We start from the raw sequence: 25,287 nt of genomic DNA, 5'->3' as shown, positions 1-25,287 counted from the left end.
AATAATATACTCCTCCAATGATAAGCAAAATATGTCATTACTGTCGATATTTGTAGCTATGCACTACTTAGCTTTTATAATGATTAGCAATGATCAGCGGTGTCCCACAAATTACTCAAGTTCACAAACCACCTCTGTGGTGCATATGTCACCAATAGATGCTCCACAGAAACAATTAACCAATTGAGAGTAGCTGTGCCCTTTAAAGTTTTTTTCCCTGCTGTATTCAGTGCTGTATCCATTGCTGCTGTTGTAGTTGTAAACCTTCCCACAGGGGCACTGCCACTGCTGCTGGAGGAGATTTTGGGCATTTTTCTTTGCTATTCAAACAAAGGGGGCCAGGTCCCTGTTGTTGAGGCTCATATTCATTGTGATTATTTCGTCCCTCTGGTGCCGTACACTCCTGGAGAGACTTTATCAGAGATGAACATCGCCCCGATGGCTTTCAGTCTGAACCAGAGCAGTGCAGTGTGTCTCCCCCTGGTCTCTGACAGTCAGGGGCTTATATGGGTGCACTCAAACGAGATCAACCTCCAGCTGGACGGTGCAGCAAAGCTGGAAAAGGCCTTCGACCGGTTTCCATACCTGACAGAGAAACAGACGGCTGCACTGGCGCAGCGCTGCTCCCTGCACCCAGACCAGGTGAAGGTGTGGTTCATGGTGCAGAGGCTCCGCTATGGCATCAGCTGGGACTTCAGAGACATCACCAAGATTTTGGATGATTTTCAGGCATCATTGTTCTTCCTTGGTTGTTCTTTTTTTTTTACATCTACAAATCTATAAACAGTATCTACAACATGTCTTGATGCCTTGTGCTGAGATCCTACTGTAAGCCTTTGTTACACACACATATACAATTATAGCAAATGTCTTCAATTATTTAGAAAGTACTAAAAATTTAACTGTTTTTAGAAATTCAATCATTCCATCACTCTTCAAGTTTTGCACTTTAATGATTTGTAATTTGAGATTCTAATATTTAGTTTCTGTTATTGTTTCATAGATACGTTTTGAAATTACAGTCATACCCAGGTTATTTGTGAAACAGTAGGTGAATTAGATTTTGGGAGAGTTTATATATGGACCAGTAATATGCAGCTTTTCTCTCTCTCTCTAGCTGCTCCTGATCAGTACCACAGTTTGTGTGGGCTTATGTTCGCAATATGCACATTTAAATGAGTTTATGATTCATTACAGCCTTTGAATTATGTGGTCATTCCTTGCAGGTTTTTACACCATGAGTATTGGGTATGGTTTGGTTAGTTACTCCACTTCAAGTTGTTCTTCCGATCTGTGTTTAATTTTCTTATTGTGACATTGGTGTGAAAATGGCATGAAAGTGTTCACTTGTCTTAACCAGTCAATAAAAACAATCCACATCTTAGAATTTTACTGCTTTTATTATTGATCGGATCATTCAAAATCAATATAAGTAAGACACGAAAGACACAAATTCCTTGTTTCCATTCTGACTGAAAGATAACTGCACTATGTGAGAACAATGATGCATTCACCACCAGTAGATGGAGACAAACACCTTAAACCAGCAGGCAGAAAAAGTAGAAGTTAAAACAAAATGATCATGGTACATTAGAAGTAACTCCCAAAACAAACAGTGAAAGCTGAATATGTGACATTTTCTTATAGTGTATGATGTGTATTTTACACACTAAAAAGAATCCTATTGGCTTATTATATATATGTGCACTAAAGCACTATATATTGTCAGCAACATAACACTAAATGAGTAATATACTGCTCCAATGATAAGCAAAATATGTCATTACTATTGATATTTGTAGCTATGCACTACTTAGCTTTCTATAATGATTAGCAATGATCAGCGGTTTCCCACCCATTACTCAAGTTCACAAACCACCTCTGTGGTGCCTTTGTCACCAATAGTTGCTCCACAGGAACAATTAACCACTTGAGAGTAGCTGCGCCCACCAAAGCTGAATTCCTTGCTGTATTCAGTGTATCCATTGCTGCTGTTGTATTTGTAAACCTTCCCACAGGGGCACTGCCACTGCTGCTTGGGGAGATTTTGGGCATCTTTCTTTGCTATTTGAACAAAGGGGGCCAGGTCCCTGTTGTTGAGACTCATATTAATTGTGATTATTTCCTCCCTCTGGTGCCGTCCGGTTCTGCTGAAGAAGGACAGCGAGGAAGCAACAAAGTTCCAAATCACCTCCACCACTCCGGGTCGTGGTGCGGCCTCATCTCCGTTTTGACCCTGATGTGTTCTTAATGCAGAGGAAACCCTGCGTTGTTTCTCTGTTGTGGTCGTGACATTTTTCGGCTGCCCAAAAAGACCTGTTGAACTGACTGAGGCCTCACAACAATCATCATACTTTGTCTCGAGAGAGCTGAGCTGGTTACCTTCGCAGCACAGACCATAGACAAGTGCATCCTCCTTCTGCAAGTTCTTTGCAGACTCTTTGTCACAGAGGCCAACAGTCCAGTCAGAGTCTTGGGAAAGACTGACCATCCACCTCTGAAAGTTAGGAACTGTCTGGGTACTACGGATTAGAAGAGTGGCAGAACATTGCCCCAGCCAACTACTGTAGAAAACCTTCCTTTTGTCTTTGGACAGCGACATGCCGGGGCCCAAAATCTGTGGGTCAAACATCAGGTCTGAACTGGTAGCAATGAGCTCCTGGTGGTTCTCTGGGTCAACCAGAGTCAACAGGGATCCCCAGAAGTGGCCTGCTCGCTTCACCATCTCTTCACCATTCTGTCTTATCTCCTGAACCAGTTTGTCCCAATCACTGCCAGACTCCAAGCCTTTTCTCAGATCCACAGCCTTGGCCTTCTCCACATCCTGATGCACCTGAGAATACATCTGCAGGAACCTGAAGGTGTCCTTCTCCTTCTGTGCTGCCTGCATGCTGCTCTTGCTGCTTTTGATAGACACCATACGGGCAGACACTGAGCTCTGGATGCTGGTCAGGGCGACGTCACGCATGCTGGTCACAGCCTCAATGAGACGCACGCTAGAGCGACCCAGCTTCTCTCTTTCACTCTTCTCCCACTTCTCCAGACTCACATGCTCGTCATCAGTTTTGACCAGTAAGGCCTGCTGCTCAGCGTGGAGCTTCTCCATGAGCTCTTTGTGGGCTGTGGAGAAGGTCTTCATGTTGTGAAGGCGGTGTTGGTCTTCAATGGCGCAGGAAACGCACACACAGGTCATGTCATCCAAGCAGTAGTACTCCAGCAGTTTACCATGTTGGGGGCATTTAGTGGTGCCACATAAAGCCATGGGCTCAGTCAGAGGATGAGTCTGCAGTAACACAGGAGTGGTCAGGTGGATCTGGAGGTGCTGGACACACATGGAGATCTCACATTTCATGCAGGTCTTCCGTGCTGGTTTCCTGTCCTCCTCAGTGCACATGTCACAGAGGATAACTTGTGGCTCCTTTTGTAGATTTTCAGACATGTTTTCAAAGGCAGGAAGATCTTGATTTGATTTTTCTTGAATATTATTCAGTATTGAAACGAAGTCCTTTAGATCCTCCTTGATAATCTTTGGTTGACTCTGTTTTGGCAGAAACAACTGTATTTAGCTGATTACCCGTTTCTGGTCTGAGTGCTCTGCCACAGCTGCACTGCACAACAGTTTCAGTTCTGCTAAAACAAACCTTCAGGGGGTGGAGTGCACATGGGAGGAGTTTGCCTTTTCTGCAGGATATCCGCTTAGACTTAGGCAACAGATGGGTTCGGTTAGAGGAGTTTCATTTCACTTGTTAGAAATGAGCAACACATCCGGTTGTATTTTGTACTGCAACTATAATATGAACTATACTACAAGTGAACTTATAGGTATACTGTTAGTTTACTAGTTATATACTTGTAGCCCATTTTTTTAATTTAGTCTCAAGGCTTTTATTTAGCCTTAAATTGACCCCTGGCAAATCAAGTACTTCATCAGATTGGCACTAATAATCCTCCTCACTGATTTGCAAGTTAGCTCACAATCACCAAATACAACCAGAAATATTAAAGAGATATTTACCATTATATAAACTGTACCTGTGACAAGTGGCAAATGTATATCTTCTCACAGTAGACAAATATATTGCTTTAACTTATAGAAAAAGATGTAAGTGCATTCAGATGATTACTTTTTTTGGTATCAACCCTTTCTGTCTGCTCTTTCTTCCAGAACTCATTCCCACACATGATGAGACAAAAAGCAGGTGGAGGACTCTCCCTGCTCAGACAGAAGACACCCAACACTTCTGGAGAGACTTTATCAGAGATGAACATCGCCCCAATGGCTTTCAGTCTGAACCAGAGCAGTGCAGTGTGTCTCCCCCTGGTCTCTGACAGTCAGGGGCTTATATGGGTGCACTCAAACGAGATCAACCTCCAGCTGGACGGTGCAGCAGAGCTGGAAAAGGCCTTCGACCGGTTTCCATACCTGACAGAGAAACAGACGGCTGCACTGGTGCAGCGCTGCTCCCTGCACCCAGACCAGGTGAAGGTGTGGTTCATGGTGCAGAGGCTCCGCTATGGCATCAGCTGGGACTTCAGAGACATCACCAAGATTTGGACGATTTTCAGGCATCATTGTTCTTCCTTGGTTGTTCTTTTTTTTTACATCTGCAAATCTATAAACAGTATCTACAACATGTCTTGATGCCTTGTGCAGAGATCCTACTGTAAGCTTTTGTTACACACACATATACAATTATAGCAAATGTCTTCAATTATTTAGAAAGTACTAAAAATGGAACTGTTTTTAGAAATGTAATCATTCCATCACTCTTGAAGTTTTGCACTTAAATGATTTGTATTTTGAGATTCTAATATTTAGTTTCCGTAATCGTTTCATTCATAGATACGTTTTGAAATTACAATCATACCCAGGTTATTTTTGAAACAGTAGGTGAATTAGATTTTGGGAGAGTTTATATATGGACCAGTAATATGCAGCTTTTCTCTCTCTCTCTAGCTGCTCCTGATCAGTACCACAGTTTGTGTGGGCTTATGTTCGCAATATGCACATTTAAATTAGTTTATGATTCATTACAGCCTTTGAATTATGTGGTCATTCCTTGCATGTTTTTACACCATGAGTATTGGGTATGGTTTGGTTAGTTACTCCACTTCAAGTTGTTCTTCCGATCTGTGTTTAATTTTCTTATTGTGACATTGGTGTGAAAATGGCATGAAAGTGTTCACTTGTTTTAACCAGTCAATAAAAACAATCCACATCTTAGAATTTTACTGCTTTTATTATTGATCGGATCATTCAAAATCAATATAATTACGACACGAAAGACACAAATTCCTTGTTTCCATTCTGACTGAAAGATAACTGCACTATGTGAGAACAATGATGCATTCACCACCAGTAGATGGAGACAAACACCTTAAACCAGCAGGCAGAAAAAGTAGAAGTTAAAACAAAATGATCATGGTACATTAGAAGTAACTCCCAAAACAAACAGTGAAAGCTGAATATGTGACATTTACTTATAGTATATGAAGTGTATTTTAAACACTAAAAATAATCCTATTGGCTCATTATTAATATGTGCACTAAAGCATTATATATTGTCAGCAACATAACACTAAATGAATAATATACTCCTCCAATGATAAGCAAAATATGTCATTACTGTCGATATTTGTAGCTATGCACTACTTAGCTTTTATAATGATTAGCAATGATCAGCGGTGTCCCACAAATTACTCAAGTTCACAAACCACCTCTGTGGTGTCTTTGTCACCAAGAGTTGCTCCACAGGAACAATTAACCACTTGAGAGTAGCTGTGCCCACCAAAGCCGAATCCCATGCTTGTTCCATCGCTGTATCCATTGCTGCTGTTCTTGTAGTAAACCTTCCCACAGGGGCACTGCCACTGCTGCTGGGGGAGATTTTGGGCATCTTTCTTTGCTATTTGAACAAAGGGGGCCAGGTCCCTGTTGTTGAGACTCATATTAATTGTGATTATTTCCTCCCTCTGGTGCCGTCCGGTTCTGCTGAAGAAGGACAGCGAGGAAGCGCCAAAGTTCCAAATCACCTCCACCACTTCTGGTCGTGGTGCGGCCTCATCTCCGTTTTTGCCCTGATGTGTTATTAATGCAGAGGAAACCCTGCGTTGTTTCTCTGTCGTGGTCATGATAATATTCTGCTGCCCAAAAAGACCTGTTGAACTGACTGAGGCATCACAACAATCATCATACTTTGTCTCGAGAGAGCTGAGCTGGTTACCTTCGCAGCACAGACCATAGACAAGTGCATCCTTCTTCTCCAAGTTCTTTGCAGACTCTTTGTCACACAGACCAACAGTCCAGTCAGAGTCTTGGGAAAGACTGACCATCCACCTCTGAAAGTTAGGAACTGTCTGGGTACTACGGATTAGAAGAGTGGCAGAACATTGCCCCAGCCAACTACTGTAGAAAACCTTCCTTTTGTCTTTGGACAGCGTCATGCCGGGGCCCAAAATCTGTGGGTCAAACATCAGGTCTGAACTGGTAGCAATGAGCTCCTGGTGGTTCTCTGGGTCAACCAGAGTCAACAGGGATCCCCAGAAGGGGCCTGCTTGCTTCACCATCTCTTCACCATTCTGTCTTATCTCCTGAACCAGTTTGTCCCGTTCACTGCCAGGCTCCAAGCCTTTTCTCAGATCCACAGCCTTGGCCATCTCCACATCCTGATGCACCTGAGAATACATCTGCAGGAACCTGAAGGCGTCCTTCTCCTTCTGTGCTGCCTGCATGCTGCTCTTGCTGCTTTTGATAGACACCATACGGGCAGACACTGAGCTCTGAATGCTGGTCAGGGCGATGTCACGCAGGCTGGTCACAGCCTCAATGAGACGCATGCTAGAGCGATCCAGCTTCTCTCTTTCACTCTTCTCCCACTTCTCCAGACTCACATGCTCGTCATCAGTTTTCACCAGTAAGGCCTGCTGCTCAGCGTGGAGCTTCTCCATGAGCTCTTTGTGGGCTGTGGAGAAGGTCTTCATGTTGTGAAGGCGGTGTTGGTCTTCAATGGCGCAGGAAACGCACACACAGGTCATGTCATCCAAGCAGTAGTACTCCAGCAGTTTGCCATGTTGGGGGCATTTAGTGGTGCCACATAAAGCCATGGGCTCAGTCAGAGGATGAGTCTGCAGTAACACAGGAGTGGTCAGGTGGGTCTGGAGGTGCTGGACGCACATGGAGATCTCACATTTCATGCAGGTCTTCCGTGCCGGTTTCCTGTCCTCCTCAGTGCACATGTCACAGAGGATAACTTGTGGCTCCTTTTGAAGATTTTCAGACATGTTTTCAAAGGCAGGAAGATTTTGGGATTAATTTCTCTCGCTGGTCTCGAAGAGTCTGGTGCGATAGCTTGAGCTTCTCTCCAGCAGTATCATTTCCTGAGAGAAGAAACTGTCGACAGTGTATATATAAATTACACTTTTATGGCAGTATGATGGTGTCATTGTCCGCCCTACTGCTCATAAAAAGCCTTACCCTATCATTCAATAAAGATTAATCATTTACTAACCCTTACAAAAAAGAAGTTTATTCAAGTATGCTATTAGAATACTTCTGTTAAAACTTAAAATAAGAGAGTATGCTTTCAGATTACTTTTAAGTAGTATTGAATTAGTACACTTACAAGTATACTACTAGAACACTGATATTAGTATACTTATTACATAAAGTATACTTGGGAATATACTTGAACTTGAAGTTAACATCATAAAATAAACTATACTTCTTCTTTGTAAGAGACCGGTCAAACCCACCCAGTATACTTTATTTACTTTAAGTTTGTTTTATGAAATAAACTTAAGTATACTTTAAGTATATTCCCAAGTATACTTTATGTAATAAGTGTACTAATATCAACGGACTAGTAGTATACCTATAAGTGTACTACTTCAATTGGGACTAAATTGGCCCACTTTTTAATTTATAAAAGTATACTTTAAATGTAAGAGTAGTAAACTCTGAGTACACAAATAGTTTACATCCAAGTTGTATTTTGTACTGTAACTATAATATGAACTATACTACAAGTGAACTTATAGGTATACTGTTAGTTTACTAGTTATATACTTGTATCCAATTTTTTAGTTTATGAAAGTACACTTAAAAGTATAGGCTACTCTCAGTAAACTACTAGTTTAATAGTTTTTACTGCAAGTATACTTGTAAGTGAATTTATAGTACTTATACTTTTCTGTATACTTTTCAGTATAAGCCAAGTATACCTAAGTATATTTTTGTTAATTTTATCTCTGATAAATACATTAAAAGTAATCTGAAAGCATAGTCTCTTATTTTAAGTTTAAAAAAGAAGTATACTAATAGCATACTTGAATAAACTTCTTTTTTTGTAAGGGAATCAGAGTAGAAAACAGAGGGTAACTAATGTTACAGCCTCCAAAATGACCCTAAAGTTAGATGAACATCTTTCTATAAAACATTTTCAACAGAAATTGAACATAACCTTGATGAAGGTGGGATTTATTGCAGGGTTGTTGTATTAGACTGCACAGGTGTACCTAATAAACTGGCAACTGAGGATATATTTGACTAAATAAACTATATTTGTATCATGCATTATGTAACTTGTATTTGTACCATATATACTGTATAATCAGATAACAAGGATGTGGACAAACTGTAGTCCAAGCTCATTGTCCGCCCTACTGCTCATAAAAAGCCTTACCTTATCATTCAATGAAGATTAATAATTTACTAACCCTTACAAAAAAGAAGTTTATTCAAGTATGCTATTAGAATACCTCTGTTAAAACTTAAAATAAGAGAGTATGCTTTCACATTTCTTTTTATGTACTTATCAGAGATGAATTTACTGGCTCATACCGACAAGTATACAGAAAAGTCTAAGTGTACCTGGGAAATATACAAAAAAGTCCAAGTATACTTGGCTTATACTGAAGAGTATAGTATATTTGCAGTAAAAACTACTAAACTAGTAGTTTACTAAAAAAGTGGGCTACAAGTATATAACTAGTAAACTAACTATACCTATAGTATATTCAATTGTAGTATATTTCATATTATAGTTGCAGTACAAAATACAACTTGGATGTAAACTTGTGTACTTAAAAGTGTACTTCTATGAACTAAAAAGTGGGCCAACTTAGTTCAAAGAAGTATTGAATTAGTACACTTACAAGTATACTACTAGTACACTGATATTAGTATATTTATCATTAACCTTGATGAAGGTGGGATTTATTGCAGGGTTGTTGTTGTATTAGACTGCACAATACAGCTATAGGTGTACCTAATAAACTGGCAACTGAGGACATATTTTACTAAATAATCTATATTTTCATCATGCATTATGTAACTTGTATTTGTACCATATATATAATCAGATAAGGAGGATGTGGACAAAGTGTAGTCCAAGCTGTGTTAATGTATCTGGATGCACTGGGTGGTTGTTATGTGTATATGGACTGAAACTGGCAACTGAGGATATATTTTTATTAAATAATGTATATTTTCATCATGCATTATGTAACTTGTATTTGTGCCATGTATATAATCAGATAAGGAGGATGTGGACTCTGTAGTCCAGGTGGTGTTGATGTATCTGGATGCACTGGGTGGTTGTTATGTGTATATGGACTGAACCAGATCAGCAGAACAACATACCTCCTCTCATACTTACAAGACTGTTGCTGCTGTGAGCTCAAAGGTAGGAACTCCAAACCATTCATTCATTGAAATTAGTGATAATGTCGGTGTCTTCTTCTTGAAACTTGAATAATTAGCCAAAGAAAAAGTAGCTAAGTTGACTGTTTACTGTTACTAGCTAGCTAACCTGTCATGCATCACAGAGGCTAGCTAACTAGCTAGCTAACGGCTCATGCTAACGCTAGGAGCAAATGTGCTACAGAGTATTAGGACCACGTTGAGAGACAACACATCTGAGATTACGAGAATGAAGCAGAATATTACGAGAATAAAGCAGAATATTACGAGAATAAAGCAGAATATTACGAGAATGAAGCAGAATATTACGAGAATAAAACAGAATATTACGATTATAAAGTTATAACTTTACGAGAATAAAGTCGGAATATTACCAGAACATTGTTTAATTTATGAGAATAAAGCCGTAATAATACGAGAATAAAGTTGAAATTTATGAGAATAAAGTCGTAATATTACGTGCAAAAAGTCGTAATTTACAAGAATAAAGTCGTAATATTACGAGAATAAAGTCATAACATTATGAGAATAAAGTCGTAATATTACGACTTTATTCTCGTAATATTACGACTTTATTCTCGTTAATTAATTAAAGTAATACCTTTACAAGAAAAAAGTCATAATATTACGAAGATAAAGTCATAATTTAACAAGAAAAAAGTTGTAATTTATGAGAATAAAGTCATAAATTTACGAGAATAAAGTCATAATATTACGAGAAAAAAAGTCGGAATATTACGAAAATAAAGTCGTACTTTAACAAGATTTTTTTTTTAATTTATGAGAATAAAGTCAATATTACGAGAATAAAGTCATAATATTATGAGAATAAAGTCGTAATATTACGAGAATAAAGTCATAATATTACGAGAAAAAAGTTGTAATTTACGAGAATAAAGTCGTAATATTACAAGAATAAAGTCGTAACATTACGAGAATAAAGTCATAACATGAGAATAAAGTCGTAACATTACGAGAATAAAGTCGTAATATTACGAGAAAAAAAGTCATAATTTACGAAAATTAAAGTAATACCTTTACAAGAAAAAAGTCATAATATTACGAAGATAAAGTCATAATTTAACAAGAAAAAAGTTGTAATTTATGAGAATAAAGTCATAAATTTACGAGAATAAAGTCATAATATTACGAGAAAAAAAGTCGGAATATTACGAAAATAAAGTCGTACTTTAACAAGAATTTTTTTTTAATTTATGAGAATAAAGTCAATATTACGAGAATAAAGTCATAATATTATGAGAATAAAGTCGTAATATTACGAGAATAAAGTCATAATATTACGAGAAAAAAGTTGTAATTTACGAGAATAAAGTCGTAATATTACAAGAATAAAGTCATAATATTACGTGAATAAAGACATAATATTACGAGAAAAAGTCGTAATATTACTAGAATAAAGTCATAATATTACGAGAAAAAAAGTCATAATTTACGAAAATTAAAGTAATACCTTTACGAGAAAAAAGTCATAATATTACGAGAATAAAGTCATAATTTAACAAGAAAAAAGTCGTAATTTAACGAGAAAAAAAGTCATAATTTAACAAAAAAAGAGTTGTAAATTATGAGAAAAAAGTCGTAATATTACAAGAATAAAGTCATAATTTAACAAGAAAAAGTCATAATTTACGAAAATTAAGGTCATAACTTTACGAGAAAAAAAGTTGGAATATTATGAAAATAAAGGCAGTTTATGAATACATATTTTAGCCTTAAATTGACTTAAATTGCAAATCAAGTACTTCATCAGATTGGCAAGGTAGCTCACAATCACCAAATACAACCAGAAATATTAAAGAGATGTTTACCATTATATAAACTGTATCTGTGACATGGGGTAAATGTATATATTCTCACAGTAGACCTATATATTGTCATAACTTCTAGAAAAAGATGTAAGTGCATTCAGATGATTACTTTTTTTGGTATCAACCCTTTCTGTCTGCTCTTTCTTCCAGGACTCATTCCCACACATGATGAGACAAAAAGCAGGTGGAGGACTCCCCCTGCTCAGACAGAAGACACCCAACACTCCTGGAGAGACTTTATCAGAGATGAACATCGCCCCGATGGCTTTCAGTCTGAACCAGAGCAATGCAGTGTGTCTCCCCCTGGTCTCTGACAGTCAGGGGCTTATATGGGTGCACTCAAACGAGATCAACCTCCAGCTGGACGGTGCAGCAGAGCTGGAAAAGGCCTTTGACCGGTTTCCATACCTGACAGAGAAACAGACGGCTGCACTGGCGCAGCGCTGCTTCCTGCACCCAGACCAGGTGAAGGTGTGGTTCATGGTGCAGAGGCTCCGCTATGGCATCAGCTGGGACTTCAAAGACATCCCCAAGGTTCGGACGATTTTCAAGGCAAGACGGGGAAAGGAAAAGCTGCAAAACGAAAAGGGGGAAGAGGTAAAAGAGGATAGAGGAGAGAAAAGCAAAAGAGAGGTAGAAGACGCTGGTGGGAAGGAGGCAGGAGGGGTTAGGGAGAAACAGAAGGCAAGTGAGGGAGAAAATGTGAGGACTAATGAGCGACTGGCGAGAAAAATGAAGCAGGAGCAACCAATGAAGAAAGAGAAGGACAAAGAAGTAGAAGAAGACACAGGGAATACTCTGAAGAAGCGGAAAAGGATGACAGTGACAGACAAGATGGGAAAGAAGAGAATAAGGCAAGGGGAGGAGGGTGTTGTGGAGACAGCAGAAGAAGTAGAAACAAGAAGTGATGACGCTGAGAGGGGGTGTGAAAAATCCACTCAGTCGGAGACGACACTTTTTACCAGAAAGAAAATGAAGGCAAAAGCAGACAAAGGATTACTGTCCGTCCAAGAGTGGCCTGTCCACGAGAGCTTCGTGGTGCCTGATGAGCTGCTGGATGCTCAGCTCATCCCCCTGCTTCAAACTCAGGCCTTTGACGTGCCTCCTCTCACTGATAACCAGACAGAACTGCTGAAAAGAGTGGACGCTTCCACCTCACATACTCGTATGACCCCTGTGAAAAGCAGCTTTAAGGGGGAAACAGAAATGCAGACGCACGCGGAGTCAACCACTGACGTTGGCAAACTGAAGGAGCTCGTGGACATGAATCTTGTCGCAGACAGTTCACTCACCGCACACGCGCACACACTCCCCCCTCGGGTCCGCTGGACGACAAAGACGCAGACTCAGCTGGATATGATGAGGGCGGCTTTCTCGCACTCTCAGTATCCAGACGGGGAGGACTACAACCGACTGGCGAGGGTGATCAACGTCGCCCGCTACGAGTTGGTCCAGTGGTTCGGCGACATGCGCTACTACATCAAGAAGAAAGGAAAGCCAGGCTGGATGAGTCAGGAGCAGCACAGCCGGGCGCTGGCCAACGTCAGGTACCGGCAGTGGCTGAACACGCTGGTAAAGATGCAGCCACTAGTGGCGGGCAGTAAGGGCGACGGAAAAGCAACCTGAAAGATGAAGCTTGACTATGGCGAGGAGGAAAGTGTGCCGTCGCCTCCAGAGTAGAAATGGTACCACACTCTCTGTACATAATATCCCTCTGAGGAGAATCGGAAGCACTGTCGTGTTTGTGTTGGACGTTTTGAACTTTAAGACAGATGTTTGATAAAATGTTTCCAAATTAATTCACGTTGAATGTATTGTTGTTTATACAGTTATTGTGATTACTTTTGTTAACACGTGTGTACAGTCTTTGTTAAGACTGTACACACGTGTTAACAAAAGATGTTCATATAGATGCATCTTGACATCGATGAGTCCCTTTGTTTTTATTGTCATTCAAGTAAAACACTTTCATTGTTCCAACAAGACTCTTGTGATTAGTTAAAACATTCATAAACTGACAAAATGAATGACAACTTTTTTTTTCTCAATGCTGTAATATTTTATTTTACATAAAAGACTGGTGTTTCAGATCAAAATAACAACCGCGGTGGTTTGTTATCACCTATAATCTCAGAGCAGATAGAAACAAAACATAATCCACAACAAATTAACAAAATAAAGTGCAATTCTAGAATATTATGTGGTAATATATTACACAAAAGAATAGAAAAACTACATTAATACATATGACATTCATTCTCATGTTATCCAGCTACAACACTGAGCTTCAAAATTATCACTGTTTTACAGATACTACCTTAACAGATGGTCATGCCTCTGTAAGAGGTAAACAGCAGATCAGATATATAATGAGATGCTCAATTATGGGAATATATTCAAAAGATCTTAGACCAGCCAACCAAACCCCATTAAGTCAACAATGACATCAGATGTTACTCTCTTTGCTCCGTCAGTTCCAGTTGGCTGAGTACTCCGTCCTCTGTGGCTGCCAAAGCTCAGTGCCTTCGATAATGCGGCGGATCATGGAGGCGGAGGTGATGAGCAGGTGTCCAACGGCGTGCAGGAGGGTGGAGGCTACACGCAGGGCTTCTCTGAAAAACAAACGAGATAAAGTGTCATCAGTATGATCTTTGTGCTGATTGTTTGCTGCAGGTCCTGTGCACTAAATCTGAACTTTGAAAAAGCTTATTGCATTCTTATCCAAGCAAATTATTTATCATCTTCTGAGGGAGAACGTTAAGATTAGATTGCAAATACATTTAGTCAAGTTGGCCTACAATTTTGAGGTACTTGTACTTTAATGGAGTGTTGCTTTTTTATGCTGCTTTATACTTCTACTCTACATTTCAGAAGGAAATACTGTGCTTTTTTACTCCACTACATTTATTTGACAGTTATAGTTACTTTTCAGATAAAGATTTTACAAATACAATGCTTTTGTAGTGGCCATTTGTTGTAAAAATCAAAGGGCCACTGATGCACCATGGGTATGTGGTTTACACGGGCAAAAGAGTCCATTGTCCATGCAAAATGTGTGTGTTTGATTTATGTATTTAAAAAAAAAAAGCAAACAAATGAGGTACAAAGAAAGCATGGATGTCGCTGCCTCTCTTGTTCTGGTAAAAAACCATAAACCCACCCAGGTGCATGCTGGTCCCAGAGTTTTACCCAATTCATAAACAAAGGAAAACAAATTATGCAAAAAACTAAATATAGGCTACTAAAAAAGAAATTAATTAAATTAAACAAATAACTAGCAAAGGTGTCCAAAATGTAATCTAAATAAAGTAAACATCTAGAATAATCAATCAAACAATAGTACTTATTGTTAGCAAAAAAAACAACTTAATACTAACAACAAATAAATATCTCCTACAGCGTTGTTGGATTAAACCAGAAGTTCCCAAACTTTTTGTCTTGGACCCTTTATTAAAAATAAAGCAGTTTGAGGCTCCTTGTCACAGCTCATATGCCTATTTCCACAAAATTCTCAATTTAGATAATAGTTTGAGGCCAGAAGAGGGACAATAATGAAATGTTTCACACAGAGAGCAGATTAGAGACAAATTAAGAATCTCACAACCCCCAAGATTTATCTTTTGACCCTGAAGGCCCTGTGTCCCCCCCTAGATAGGGAACTATTGGACCAAACTACCTAACAGTATACAGTATAAAGTCCTTTAAATGTGATGCATCAGTATTAACAATCTAATCATGTAATCATTTGGATATTTTTTCTGCAGAACGTTAATCGGCTTACCTGATGATTTTCTTGGGCCCCAGACACTCAAAGTTAGCGCTCACAGAGTACAGGCCTTGAAATGTGGCCTTCACATTCAGGGAGCCAAAGACATCCTTCGGGCTCATCCTGTAAAGGTCAAAGGTGACACGAGCTATGTCTTTCCCCGTCCGAGGCTTGTTGTGGCCTTGAGATTTGGACACGACTGCACCCTGGGGGGGATCAGAGACAACAGTCGCATAGAGTGTATTATTCAAAAGCAAAAAGCCTGTGTAAGGTAAAACATAAAGTGCTATATAATAAATAACATTTAGCCTGCTTGGTCAAACATACGGGCTGAGGTCTCCATGTCTGTCCAGGCATCAGGGCCATGAGCATGGTGTTGTCAGGCAGGGTCATGAGGAACTCGTCGGAGTCCACCTCTGTACCGTCCTCCTCACAGGCCAGAGACAGAGACACGGCAGACAGGGACAGCAGCAACGCCTGGCATACCTACAGCACAGATTCAAGTTGATCTGGATTAATGTGCACTAGAGAAAAACGATGTCCTAAATAGTATTCTTCCTGTTGTAAATGACAACAAATTAGCAAATTACACTTTGGACATCTTATCTTTATGCCTTGACTCATGACTAGGTGTGATCACATATTTGACAACATCAAAGCTCTGACAATTGAGACGAGATAACCATTAAGTAAGTAATTACTTTAATGTTTCCCTTTTAAATGAGTTTATATATTTTTTTATACTATTATTTTCTTCTTCTTTTTTTTATTTCATTACATTTTATAATTTTTTTAGTACTTCCCTTTATCATGAATTTTTGTTTTACATTTTTCCTCATTTTTATTTATATTATATTATTATTTATATATTATTTATATTACATTATTTATTTATTTGATTTGATTTATTTTTAAATAGTTTTTTCCAAAACAAAAAAGACAATAAAATAAAATAAAAATACATAAATAAATTGAAAAAAATATTACATGACACAATACACAATGTTACATTATTAATTATATTACATATGCAAGCAGCTAATCTTATTTCTTTCCATTATTTATCTTCTACAGTCACGCTCACCCTCTCTTTGAGCTCCTCCAGGGTCCCGGCTGTGATGCCCTTCCTGGTCTCCCTGTTGTGACAACATACTCTGAAGGGACGATGTGGTGGAGACCACACGCGCTTGGTCACAGATCTGAGGAAAGAGCAGACAGAAAGGTTATTAGATTATTTAATGTGCTGGATCCTCTGAGATTTTCACAGCAGACATTTTGACTTGTATTCTATTCAAGTCAAGTCAGTTTTACTTATATAGCCCAATGTCACACATCACAAATTTGCCTAAAGGGGCTCTCTGTCCTTTGACCCTCGCTTTGGGTAAGAAAAAACTCCCCCAAACAAAACCCCTTTATTCAAGTGGCCCAATCGGGAAGCCAACACACCAGGACCCTAAAACTGAAGCAGCTAAAGTGAATTCATCCATCATTAATTTGATTATTTACACTTGTGCTTTTCCCACTGTGACATGTCAAAATGTCTCCTGTGAACCCTACCCATTATAACAAGCCAAACCTTGAAAATGTCACAATGTTGTTTGGGTTGTTGATCAAGCGAAGGGATCATGAAGCAAATCAATACAATACCAACAGTCCCAAACTAATTCTCCACTTACTTGATAAATGAAGATGTTGTATCCATGCTCGTCGGTCTCTGGTTGTCTTTTCTCACAGCCTTATTGTTTCGTAAGTTGTTTTGGTGTGTCAAATTGTGATAATGTCAGTTACTGTCAGTGTGTTTGACCCAGCAGCTGGAGTTTGCCCCGAACTTGGTGATAACTCAGATACTGAAAAACACAGGGCAAAGTTCATCTAGCCTGTGGGTGTATGTGAGAGACATCCTTTCTTCATCTGACAAACAGAGTTATTACCTCTGTTGCTCGACTGATACTGGGTATTTGAGGCCAATACCAATATTGATATTTGAGAGTTTAAAAAATGTGATAGTCATGTTTTTATATGAACATATGACATAAACAGTTTTTAGGGCTGTCATCGCGTTAATGCAGAATCGTTTAATGCCACTACTTTCTTTAACGGAATCGATCTTTTGGAGGTTGCAGCGGGCTCAGTTTTAGAGCTAAAGTGAAGATCATACGAAGCTAGAAAACCTGAGGAATCCATTGGTACCAACCATGTCATACTGCTTGTTGCAAAGGAGGCTAAATAACACTACAAAGTTACGCTAAATTTTGGAGAGGAAAAACTGTCATGGCCATTTTCAAAGGGGTCCCTTGACCGCTGACCTCCAGATATGTGAATAAAAATGGGTTCTATGGGTACCCACGAGTCTCCCCTTTACAGACATGCCCACTTTATGATAATCACATGCAGTTTGGGGCAAGTCATAGTCAAGTCAGCACACTGACACACTGACAGCTGTTGTTGCCTGTTGGGCTGCAGTTTTCCATGTTATGATTTGGGCATATTTTTTATGCTAAATGCAGTACCTGTGAGGGACAACATTTGTCATTGTTTTGTGTTGTTAATTAATTTCCAATAATATATATATATATATATATATATATATATATATACTATTGCATAAAGCAAGCATATTTGGCCACTCCCATGTTGGTAAGAGTATTAAATACTTGACAAATCTCCCTTTAAGGTACATTTTGAACAGATAAAAAATGTACGATTAATTTGCGATGATCATGATTATATATTTCAATCGATCGACAGCCCTAATTTTTTGTTCCTGCACTTACTACTTGTTACTTATCGTATGACATGTATTTAGGGTACTTTTTTTCCCCTGCACTTACTACAGTTTCTTGTTACTTATCGTCTGACATGTATTGTATGTAATATATTAAGCAATTTTATTCCCACTGTAGGGATATAAACTCATATCGATACCAACCATGACAGGTATCAATATGAGTTTATTCCCACTGTAGGGATATACAGTAAACTCATAAAGATAAATATCATGGTTGGTTTGTTTCTTAAATGTTCTTGTTTTATTTAACATTTTCTTTGGGCCATTATCTTAGTTTTAATTGGCACATAATTCTTTTCCATGTACTCCTTAAAATGTTCTGACATTCTCCACACCATTCCGCCTTAAAATGTTGTTGTTCAATTTTATTTATGCTTTAACTTTTTTTTAAATGTATTTATTATTATTCTTTCTCTTTTATGGACCAGTCTTGTAACGTTATTGCATCATTGTATTGTGGTTTGTATGTTTGATTGTGTTTGTTTAAAAGAAAAAGTTAAAAAAAATAAATATATATATATATATAATATATAATAATATAATAATTATATAATATAATTTTTAAAAAAATGTTGTTTCTATGCTATTTTTTTAATTATTACAACACATCTAAGCAATAAAATCATAGAAATAATAAAAAACAGATGGGGAGCAACGGCTTTCGGATGTGCTGCTACGTCATATCCTGTTTATATCATTGGGTGCGTTTGTTTTTAATAACACAGTGCTGCGCGTGGGCGGGGGTTTCTTATTCGAGCCGTCTTTTTAATCAGCACCGCCCACTCGGCACACCCGGGTGAAGATAGGAGATTGATTATGTTGCAGTAGTGAACGCGGGAGGATGAGAAGAAGCAGACTTGTTTGTGTTGCTAGCTTTGTTTTGAGCGGTTGAACAACAACAATGACGGTGTAACTATAAACAAAAATACAGTACAGAGTAAATATTATCTCAGCTAAGTTTCCTAACAACTTTTGCTGGTGTAAACTGTTACTTAGAGTCAGTTTTGAAGCTTTCTCGAGGAGCATAGTTGATGGTTAGCTATCTAGTTTGCTGATTCAGTGGTGACGTTATGGCTAAAGTTACAAGAAAAGCGAAGGAAAATGGTAAGTGTTAACAACTTTTTGTCAATATTGTAATGAACTTACTTTAGGTTGAATAAGTTAACATAGTAATTCAGGCTGTGACAGTCAGTGGAGACATGTAAATGTGTCCTTTGGCAGAGAGACGGCTTTGACAGCTGATGGGAGACTCCCTCATTAGCATCACCAGGTGATGAAATCAGCCTAAATTAAATATAGGGTAACACTTCACTTTACAGGTCTGCAAATGTCATGGTAATTAGGTGATAATTAGCAAGTAACCTATTTGAAATTTCTGCGAAATTACCCCAATATTTACCTCAAAAATGTATCAAAAATTACTTTATTATAAACATTTAATAATTATATTCCACTATTTCTCAATAGCTTGTGATTTATTTAACACATTTCCAGGAAAGTGTTAATAACTTTGTCAATATTGTAATGAACATAGTTTATGTTGAATAAGTTAAGGTAGTGATTAAGGCTGTGACAGTCAGTGGACCATGTAAATGTGTCCTTTGGCAGCTGATGGGAGACTCCCTCATTACCATCACCAGGTGAATGAAATTAGCACCTGCCACCTGCCAAATAACAGGGTCAATGTTGGCTGTGGCAGGTGAAGATTTCAGATCACCTGCCACCATGGCAGACAGGTTTTCCTTATATTAAGAAATATTATTTTTCAAAAGCAATTCTAAGCTTTGTTACGCCCCACCCTTGGGCATCCCTATTGGGGCGAACAACACTTAAACACTGACCCAAATCAAACACAGAAGACACCTTTTAAAACTCTCAAAATGCATAGGATTTATTAACAAGAAAATACGAAAAATACACTAAATTGAGAGGCAGCAAAACCAGCAGTCCCCACACCAGAAGCCTCCCTCTTCTGCAGCTGACACAGGAGCTTATAAGCACTTCCTTCCCAACCTCGTTGAGCGAGCAAATGCAGCACACCCCAAATGCAGCACACCCGGGCACCTCGTTGAGGAATGCAGCACACCTGGGCACCTGTTGAGGAGTTTAGCACACCTGGGCAGAGCTACTGGAGAGGGAAAAGGGACAACAGCAAAGGAAACACATACAGCCGTAACACCCCCACCCTTAAAACAATTAATAAATAGTTTGTCAAGTTGTCACTCAATCGCACTCGCAAGTACAAAAGCATTTAAAGTTTAGCACGGCACCAATATAACACACAATAGTTCACCGTGACAAATTGCCACCATACTATTTATTTATTGAAATGAAGAGTACTTGGCACTTAAAATTAGTAAAACGAATGTTACTCAAGGCTGTATGTTAATGTAAAACACAGCTAAATACACAGATCAAGAGTGCTCTGTCCACAAGACTCAAAATCTCACTACCTGGGCATGTAGACTAATCCAAAGTGCACAGTCTGGAACATAATGTTAGCGGCCAACACTACACACAAGAAACTTCTTCAAGCGTCAATATGAAGCAAATGATGTGCAATTAAGTCATACAACAGATTGGGACTACTAATTTGGCAGTAATTCCAAAGAAATTTCAAATAGGTAACTTGCTAATTATCACCTAATTACCATGACATTTGTGGAGCTGTAAAATGAGGCGTTACCAAATATAGTCATGGATTAAGGTTACATGATTTATTCCATAATTCTACGGTCTGGAACCACTGACTCAGTGTTTACAATTTTTAAAGCGTTCTACCTAGTTTTCAGAAGTGGCAGACAAAAACACTGAGTGGCCAGTAGAAATGTTCAGTGACCTGCCACAGTGGCAGGTGACGAAAAAGGTTAATTTCAGACCCTGAGCATCACTGCTTGGGTTGTAGCAAGCGGGACACATTAAAATGGTCCATGGAGACAAGTGAAGCTGAAGTTTTCAACCCTGTGTGTCAGATTAGTTGCTATGAATGTGCCACTGTTTATCTCATTTGCTTTGTCTCTTTGTCTGCACAGATGTCAGCCTTCCTTTCGCTGCCCTTCAGCTCCTGGCCCCGCCTTTGCGCCTGCTCTCTGCAGCCCTCTGGAAAGTGATGAAGCAGAGGGATGTGATGCAGTATGGGGTCGTGGAGGAAGTTGTGACATCAACCTGTGAGACTGTCCCCGGGCTGCTCACCGTGAGACACCAGGGCAAGCTGGCACTCGGGCTGAGAGGACGGGTGAGATTTCGATCTGATTTTACAGCTAAACAGTACACTGCAAGATGTTTCTCAAAACATTGTAGGAGAGAAATAGGCATTACATTAACAGACTATTGATTAATATTTGATCAGCGCTGCCTAGTTTGACCGTTTGGTCGGAGTTCGTGTGTGATTGACAGCAGCTCAGAGACGGCAGGCTCCAGCTTAGCTCTGATTGGTTGTTTTCCTCCGGTCTGTGAAATCTTGCAGATGCCATTAGGAGCACCGGAGGACACAGAGGAACATGATTTTTTTTCAGATTACCTGTCTCATGCACTACTGTCAGGATATAGTGTACCGTTTTATAAAAATAACTGTTTTTAATCATATTTGCTCCATTTCTACGCACTGCAGCTTTAAATACACAGCTCATTACCTTTATCACCCTTCTTTACAGTTCATCTTGGAGCTGTGCTGTACACAGCCGGATGAAACGGTGATTATGCCACACCTGCAAAGGATCCGTGCTCCTGCTGCAATGTCAGCCTCCTCTGGTCCTACTATGGTAAATTAAAATTTAATATTCACGTTCTCACAAGAAATTGCATTGTCACTGTATACACTTTGTGGGGTTGAATGAATAAGCTGAATGTAAACAGGATGTATACTGTGTATATATATATATGTATATATATATATACACACATACATAGAGGTGTAAACAGTTTGTAAAATAGTAAGTAGAGTATATAGAAGATAACTAATCACTTAAAGATAACTTGATGATATTACAATAATAAAACAATAAAGCCACAATGTAGATGTATGACATTTGATATATTATGTGTGGAAAAAGTGTAATTTTTCTATTTTGTCTCCTAGAGGAGGGATGTAAAGATCCTGAGAACAGTAGAAGGTTTCCATTCATTGGTTCACACTCTCCTAAAAGACCCAACAGAGAGAGAAGAGTTCTTCAAGGTGAGTCCCTCTACTAGTGTTTATTTGTAATCACACAGCAGCAGGCAGCAACTGATTTCATTTTCTATCGTGATCATCGCTCAGTTGATGTACGTAGGAGTGTAACGGCCAACGATTCTTATTCTCTCTTCTGACAGGAGGAGTTTCCCGTGGATTACGGTCCAAAGTTTGACCAGGAACTGGAGAAGCTGCTGTGGGAGTTTTTGGTTCGACTGGACCAGTTGCTCACAGTTCCCAACCTAGCTCAGGTAGTGGGTGCTTTTGAGACCAGCTTCTCTTGTTTTGTTGCACATTACACCTAATCTATTGCTCTTTTCATTACTGACTTACACAGTGCAGTTTCTGTACTTTTGTAAAAAGTCAACTCAGTCCAGAATATGTTGTTAGTTGTAAGTTGTAGCCTGCAAGAGCACATCTAACATGTAATAGCAAAGTATAGTTTTGTTTTTACTATAGCTAGCAATCATCTAAAAATGCCTGCTGACAAAATGGGATTCAAAATGAATATAGTTTTCTTAGAAACTGTTTATATGTTATTAATTGTCTCCAGACTGTGTCGTGGCTCAGTGATGCCCCCCCTGTCCTGGAGGAGTGTGCCCGGGCAGCCACCCAACCCCAACTCCTGAAGATATTGCTTCAACATCAAACCTGTCTGGGTCACATGGAGACCGCAGGTACAACTAGATAACTTCTTAGCTTAGCTTATCTTCTTAGCTAGCATGGCTATAACAGTGAGGCCTTTAATAATTCTCATTATCCACATGTTGTTGTTTTTTACAGCATCCCTCCCTCCAAACATGGGAGACTCCATCCTGGCTTCACTTTCTCTGCCACCCTCTGGAAGAATACCTTCAAATCACCCAACAGGAGCCAAACAGTCTGCTGCGGACCAGTCCGATGGCACACAGAAAAGAGACAAAACACCGTTTATTACGCCTGTTATCGGACTTATATCTAATGAAGACGTACCATTTATGATCAGGACACTGAGAGGTGACGACGAGACAGCCGGCTCTGAAGATGCACCAAACAAGGACTTGAAATTCACTGTGGTTAAACAGAGACAAAAACCCAAAGACGATGGAGCAAAAGAGGGCGAGGAACAAGTGGAGGAGAGGAACGCCTCAAAAAGAAGCAGTGGAGGGAAACGCAAGCAACCTGCAAGTGAATCCGATGAGGAGGAGGAAGAAGTGATACGCATGACCAGATTTGGGAAAAAGAGGATAAGTAGGAGTTTGAGAAGTGGAGCGAGCATGCTCAGGAAGCATAGAGGCGATCAGAGGACAAATGAGAGTGAAGGAGACAGAGCCGTAAGAGACGAGGAGCGCGACAGAGCAGCCCTGGAGAGCTGTATGACCCAGCTGGGTGTCAAAACGCTGAAACTGCCTAAAGATCCATCCCTCTGCTCCATTTATGTCTCTTGTCTAAGAAGCCAACCCAGAGTTGTTATTGAAAAACTGCCAGCGACTCCTGCCAGCGCTAACGGGACTGATAGAAGCGGAAAATCCTCATATATGAAACGGCAGCATCAGAGGAGGAAGTCACCAGTTAAAGCTCCAACACATAAAAGCAGCCAACCTCAAAAGCCTGACTCGGATTTTCCTGCTGGCCTGGCCGATAAAGAGTAAGAGACATGAGAATACAGTGCACATGGTGCAAAGTACGCCTTAATACTATCATTATTATGTCAAGTTTGTATCGCAAGAATGATGAAAGAAGTGATTTAGTGCCAACGTTTCCGGTTTAATTTGTTTTTCTGTCTCAGTCAGGTATTGTTTAAAGACAAATTTCCATGTTTCCTGGTTGTCTTTAGACTTAAATTGTAAATGCCACTAGCAAAGCAGTTTAAAGATTTCCCTGTCTTTTCCTATTCACCAGCAGAACCTTAATTGATTAAAAAAATTAACTGACTCTAGTTTAATGATGTTGTTTCTACTTGACAGAAATCATCCTGTATTACCGGGTATAAGCAGCTCTCCCTCTCAGCAACGGAGTAACGCAGGTGATTCAACAAACTATGTAACTTGAACACAGAGTTACTAAAAAGAAAAAAGGATGAAAAGTCAATGAAAGGTCACCTGCACAGGTTTTACTTTAACTGTGTTTCCTTTTGTGTTTAGAGACGTCGGCCCTCCCAGGAGACGATGACGACTACGTAGCTGATTCTGAGGATGAGGCGACGAAGAACTTTAAAGGCAGGGTATGTACTCGCCAAACATGATGTCTCCATTGGCAGTGAAAATCCTTTTTTAAATCAGCCAGATTAACTGAAAACACCTGTGTTTAAGCCTAAAACATAGCGACTTTAAGCCTCTGAAATTCACCAAACGAGACACTGACAGTCATTGAAAAGTGTGGGAGCCCCGAGAAAAGAAATTACTGGTGGAATAAATATGACTCCCATCACACCTGTGCTGATATTTCAATCAAGTTTGTTCTGACTGACTGTGTCTCCCTCAGCTGTTTATGAAGCGCTACTACAAGACCAAACACGGCACATATGTTCCCACTCTGAGGGAGTACTGGAAGCCCAGGATGACACAGCGGGACTCGTCGTCTGCTGGCAGCAAACGCAGATGGTGACATGGTTTGGTTTTGGGGAAACTAACGGCAGAAAGACGCTCAGAGGACTTTGACTGTGGTGAAGTTGGTTTTCTCCACCAGCTGCATTGACAGAAAAGCCAAAAATAAAGTGAAACGCACCAGCCGCTGTGGCTGACGAACATTTATTTTCATCATCTTTCTCTTGATTTTATGATCTCACTGTAGCCGACTCAGATTTGAACTTGAATCAGTGGTTTGTCATCATGGAAAAGAAGCCCTAAAATGGCATCATCACAGATTATGGGCACTCAGCATTTAAATTGTTACTGTACAGTTTGTAAATAAAGACCAGACAACATCTGGATTATACTCGTTGCAAATCAGTCCCTTTTTATAAATATTTTAAACCTGTAATATGCTCAGTTAATAAAGATTTGAGTATATATATATGAGAAGAATTGGTCACTTTGTACATTTTGCATTTCA

At 39.3% G+C, this 25,287-nt stretch overlaps 5 protein-coding genes across 5 annotated transcripts; 2 read left to right on the top strand and 3 right to left on the bottom strand.

Moving 5' to 3' along the window:
- Positions 1–1,381: 1,381 nt before the first annotated feature.
- LOC141761136 (tripartite motif-containing protein 16-like) lies at positions 1,382–3,625 on the bottom strand. The gene has a single exon (XM_074624390.1). It carries the CDS (start codon positions 3,437–3,439, stop codon positions 1,859–1,861), a length of 1,581 nt encoding a protein of 526 aa, XP_074480491.1. The 5' UTR covers positions 3,440–3,625; the 3' UTR covers positions 1,382–1,858.
- Positions 3,626–5,221: 1,596 nt separating this feature from the next.
- On the bottom strand, positions 5,222–7,299 carry LOC141761135 (uncharacterized). Its single transcript, XM_074624389.1, has one exon. It carries the CDS (start codon positions 7,279–7,281, stop codon positions 5,698–5,700), a length of 1,584 nt encoding a protein of 527 aa, XP_074480490.1. The 5' UTR covers positions 7,282–7,299; the 3' UTR covers positions 5,222–5,697.
- Positions 7,300–9,552: 2,253 nt separating this feature from the next.
- homezb (homeobox and leucine zipper encoding b) lies at positions 9,553–13,328 on the top strand. Its single transcript, XM_074624392.1, has 2 exons — positions 9,553–9,683; positions 11,680–13,328. The coding sequence occupies exon 2, from the start codon at positions 11,695–11,697 to the stop codon at positions 13,153–13,155; it is 1,461 nt and encodes a 486-aa protein (XP_074480493.1). The 5' UTR covers positions 9,553–9,683; positions 11,680–11,694; the 3' UTR covers positions 13,156–13,328.
- Positions 13,329–13,563: 235 nt separating this feature from the next.
- cideb (cell death inducing DFFA like effector b) lies at positions 13,564–17,142 on the bottom strand. The gene is made up of 5 exons (XM_074624396.1): positions 16,972–17,142; positions 16,380–16,494; positions 15,623–15,781; positions 15,311–15,501; positions 13,564–14,141 (listed from the first exon to the last, which is right to left on the bottom strand). Exons 1-5 carry the CDS (start codon positions 16,995–16,997, stop codon positions 14,000–14,002), a joined length of 633 nt encoding a protein of 210 aa, XP_074480497.1. The 5' UTR covers positions 16,998–17,142; the 3' UTR covers positions 13,564–13,999.
- Positions 17,143–18,909: 1,767 nt separating this feature from the next.
- Positions 18,910–24,984, top strand: tinf2 (TERF1 (TRF1)-interacting nuclear factor 2). The gene is made up of 10 exons (XM_074624386.1): positions 18,910–19,187; positions 21,116–21,318; positions 21,737–21,844; positions 22,162–22,257; positions 22,395–22,505; positions 22,808–22,931; positions 23,038–23,881; positions 24,201–24,259; positions 24,378–24,457; positions 24,718–24,984. The coding sequence occupies exons 1-10, from the start codon at positions 19,154–19,156 to the stop codon at positions 24,838–24,840; spliced, it is 1,782 nt and encodes a 593-aa protein (XP_074480487.1). The 5' UTR covers positions 18,910–19,153; the 3' UTR covers positions 24,841–24,984.
- The last annotated feature ends 303 nt before the right edge of the window (positions 24,985–25,287 follow it).

Source organism: Sebastes fasciatus, chromosome 22 (assembly GCF_043250625.1).
Source record: "Sebastes fasciatus isolate fSebFas1 chromosome 22, fSebFas1.pri, whole genome shotgun sequence".
Classification (NCBI taxonomy): domain Eukaryota; kingdom Metazoa; phylum Chordata; class Actinopteri; order Perciformes; family Sebastidae; genus Sebastes; species Sebastes fasciatus.
The sequence above is the reverse complement of the archived record's forward strand: the minus strand, read 5'-3'. Positions and strand labels throughout refer to the sequence as shown.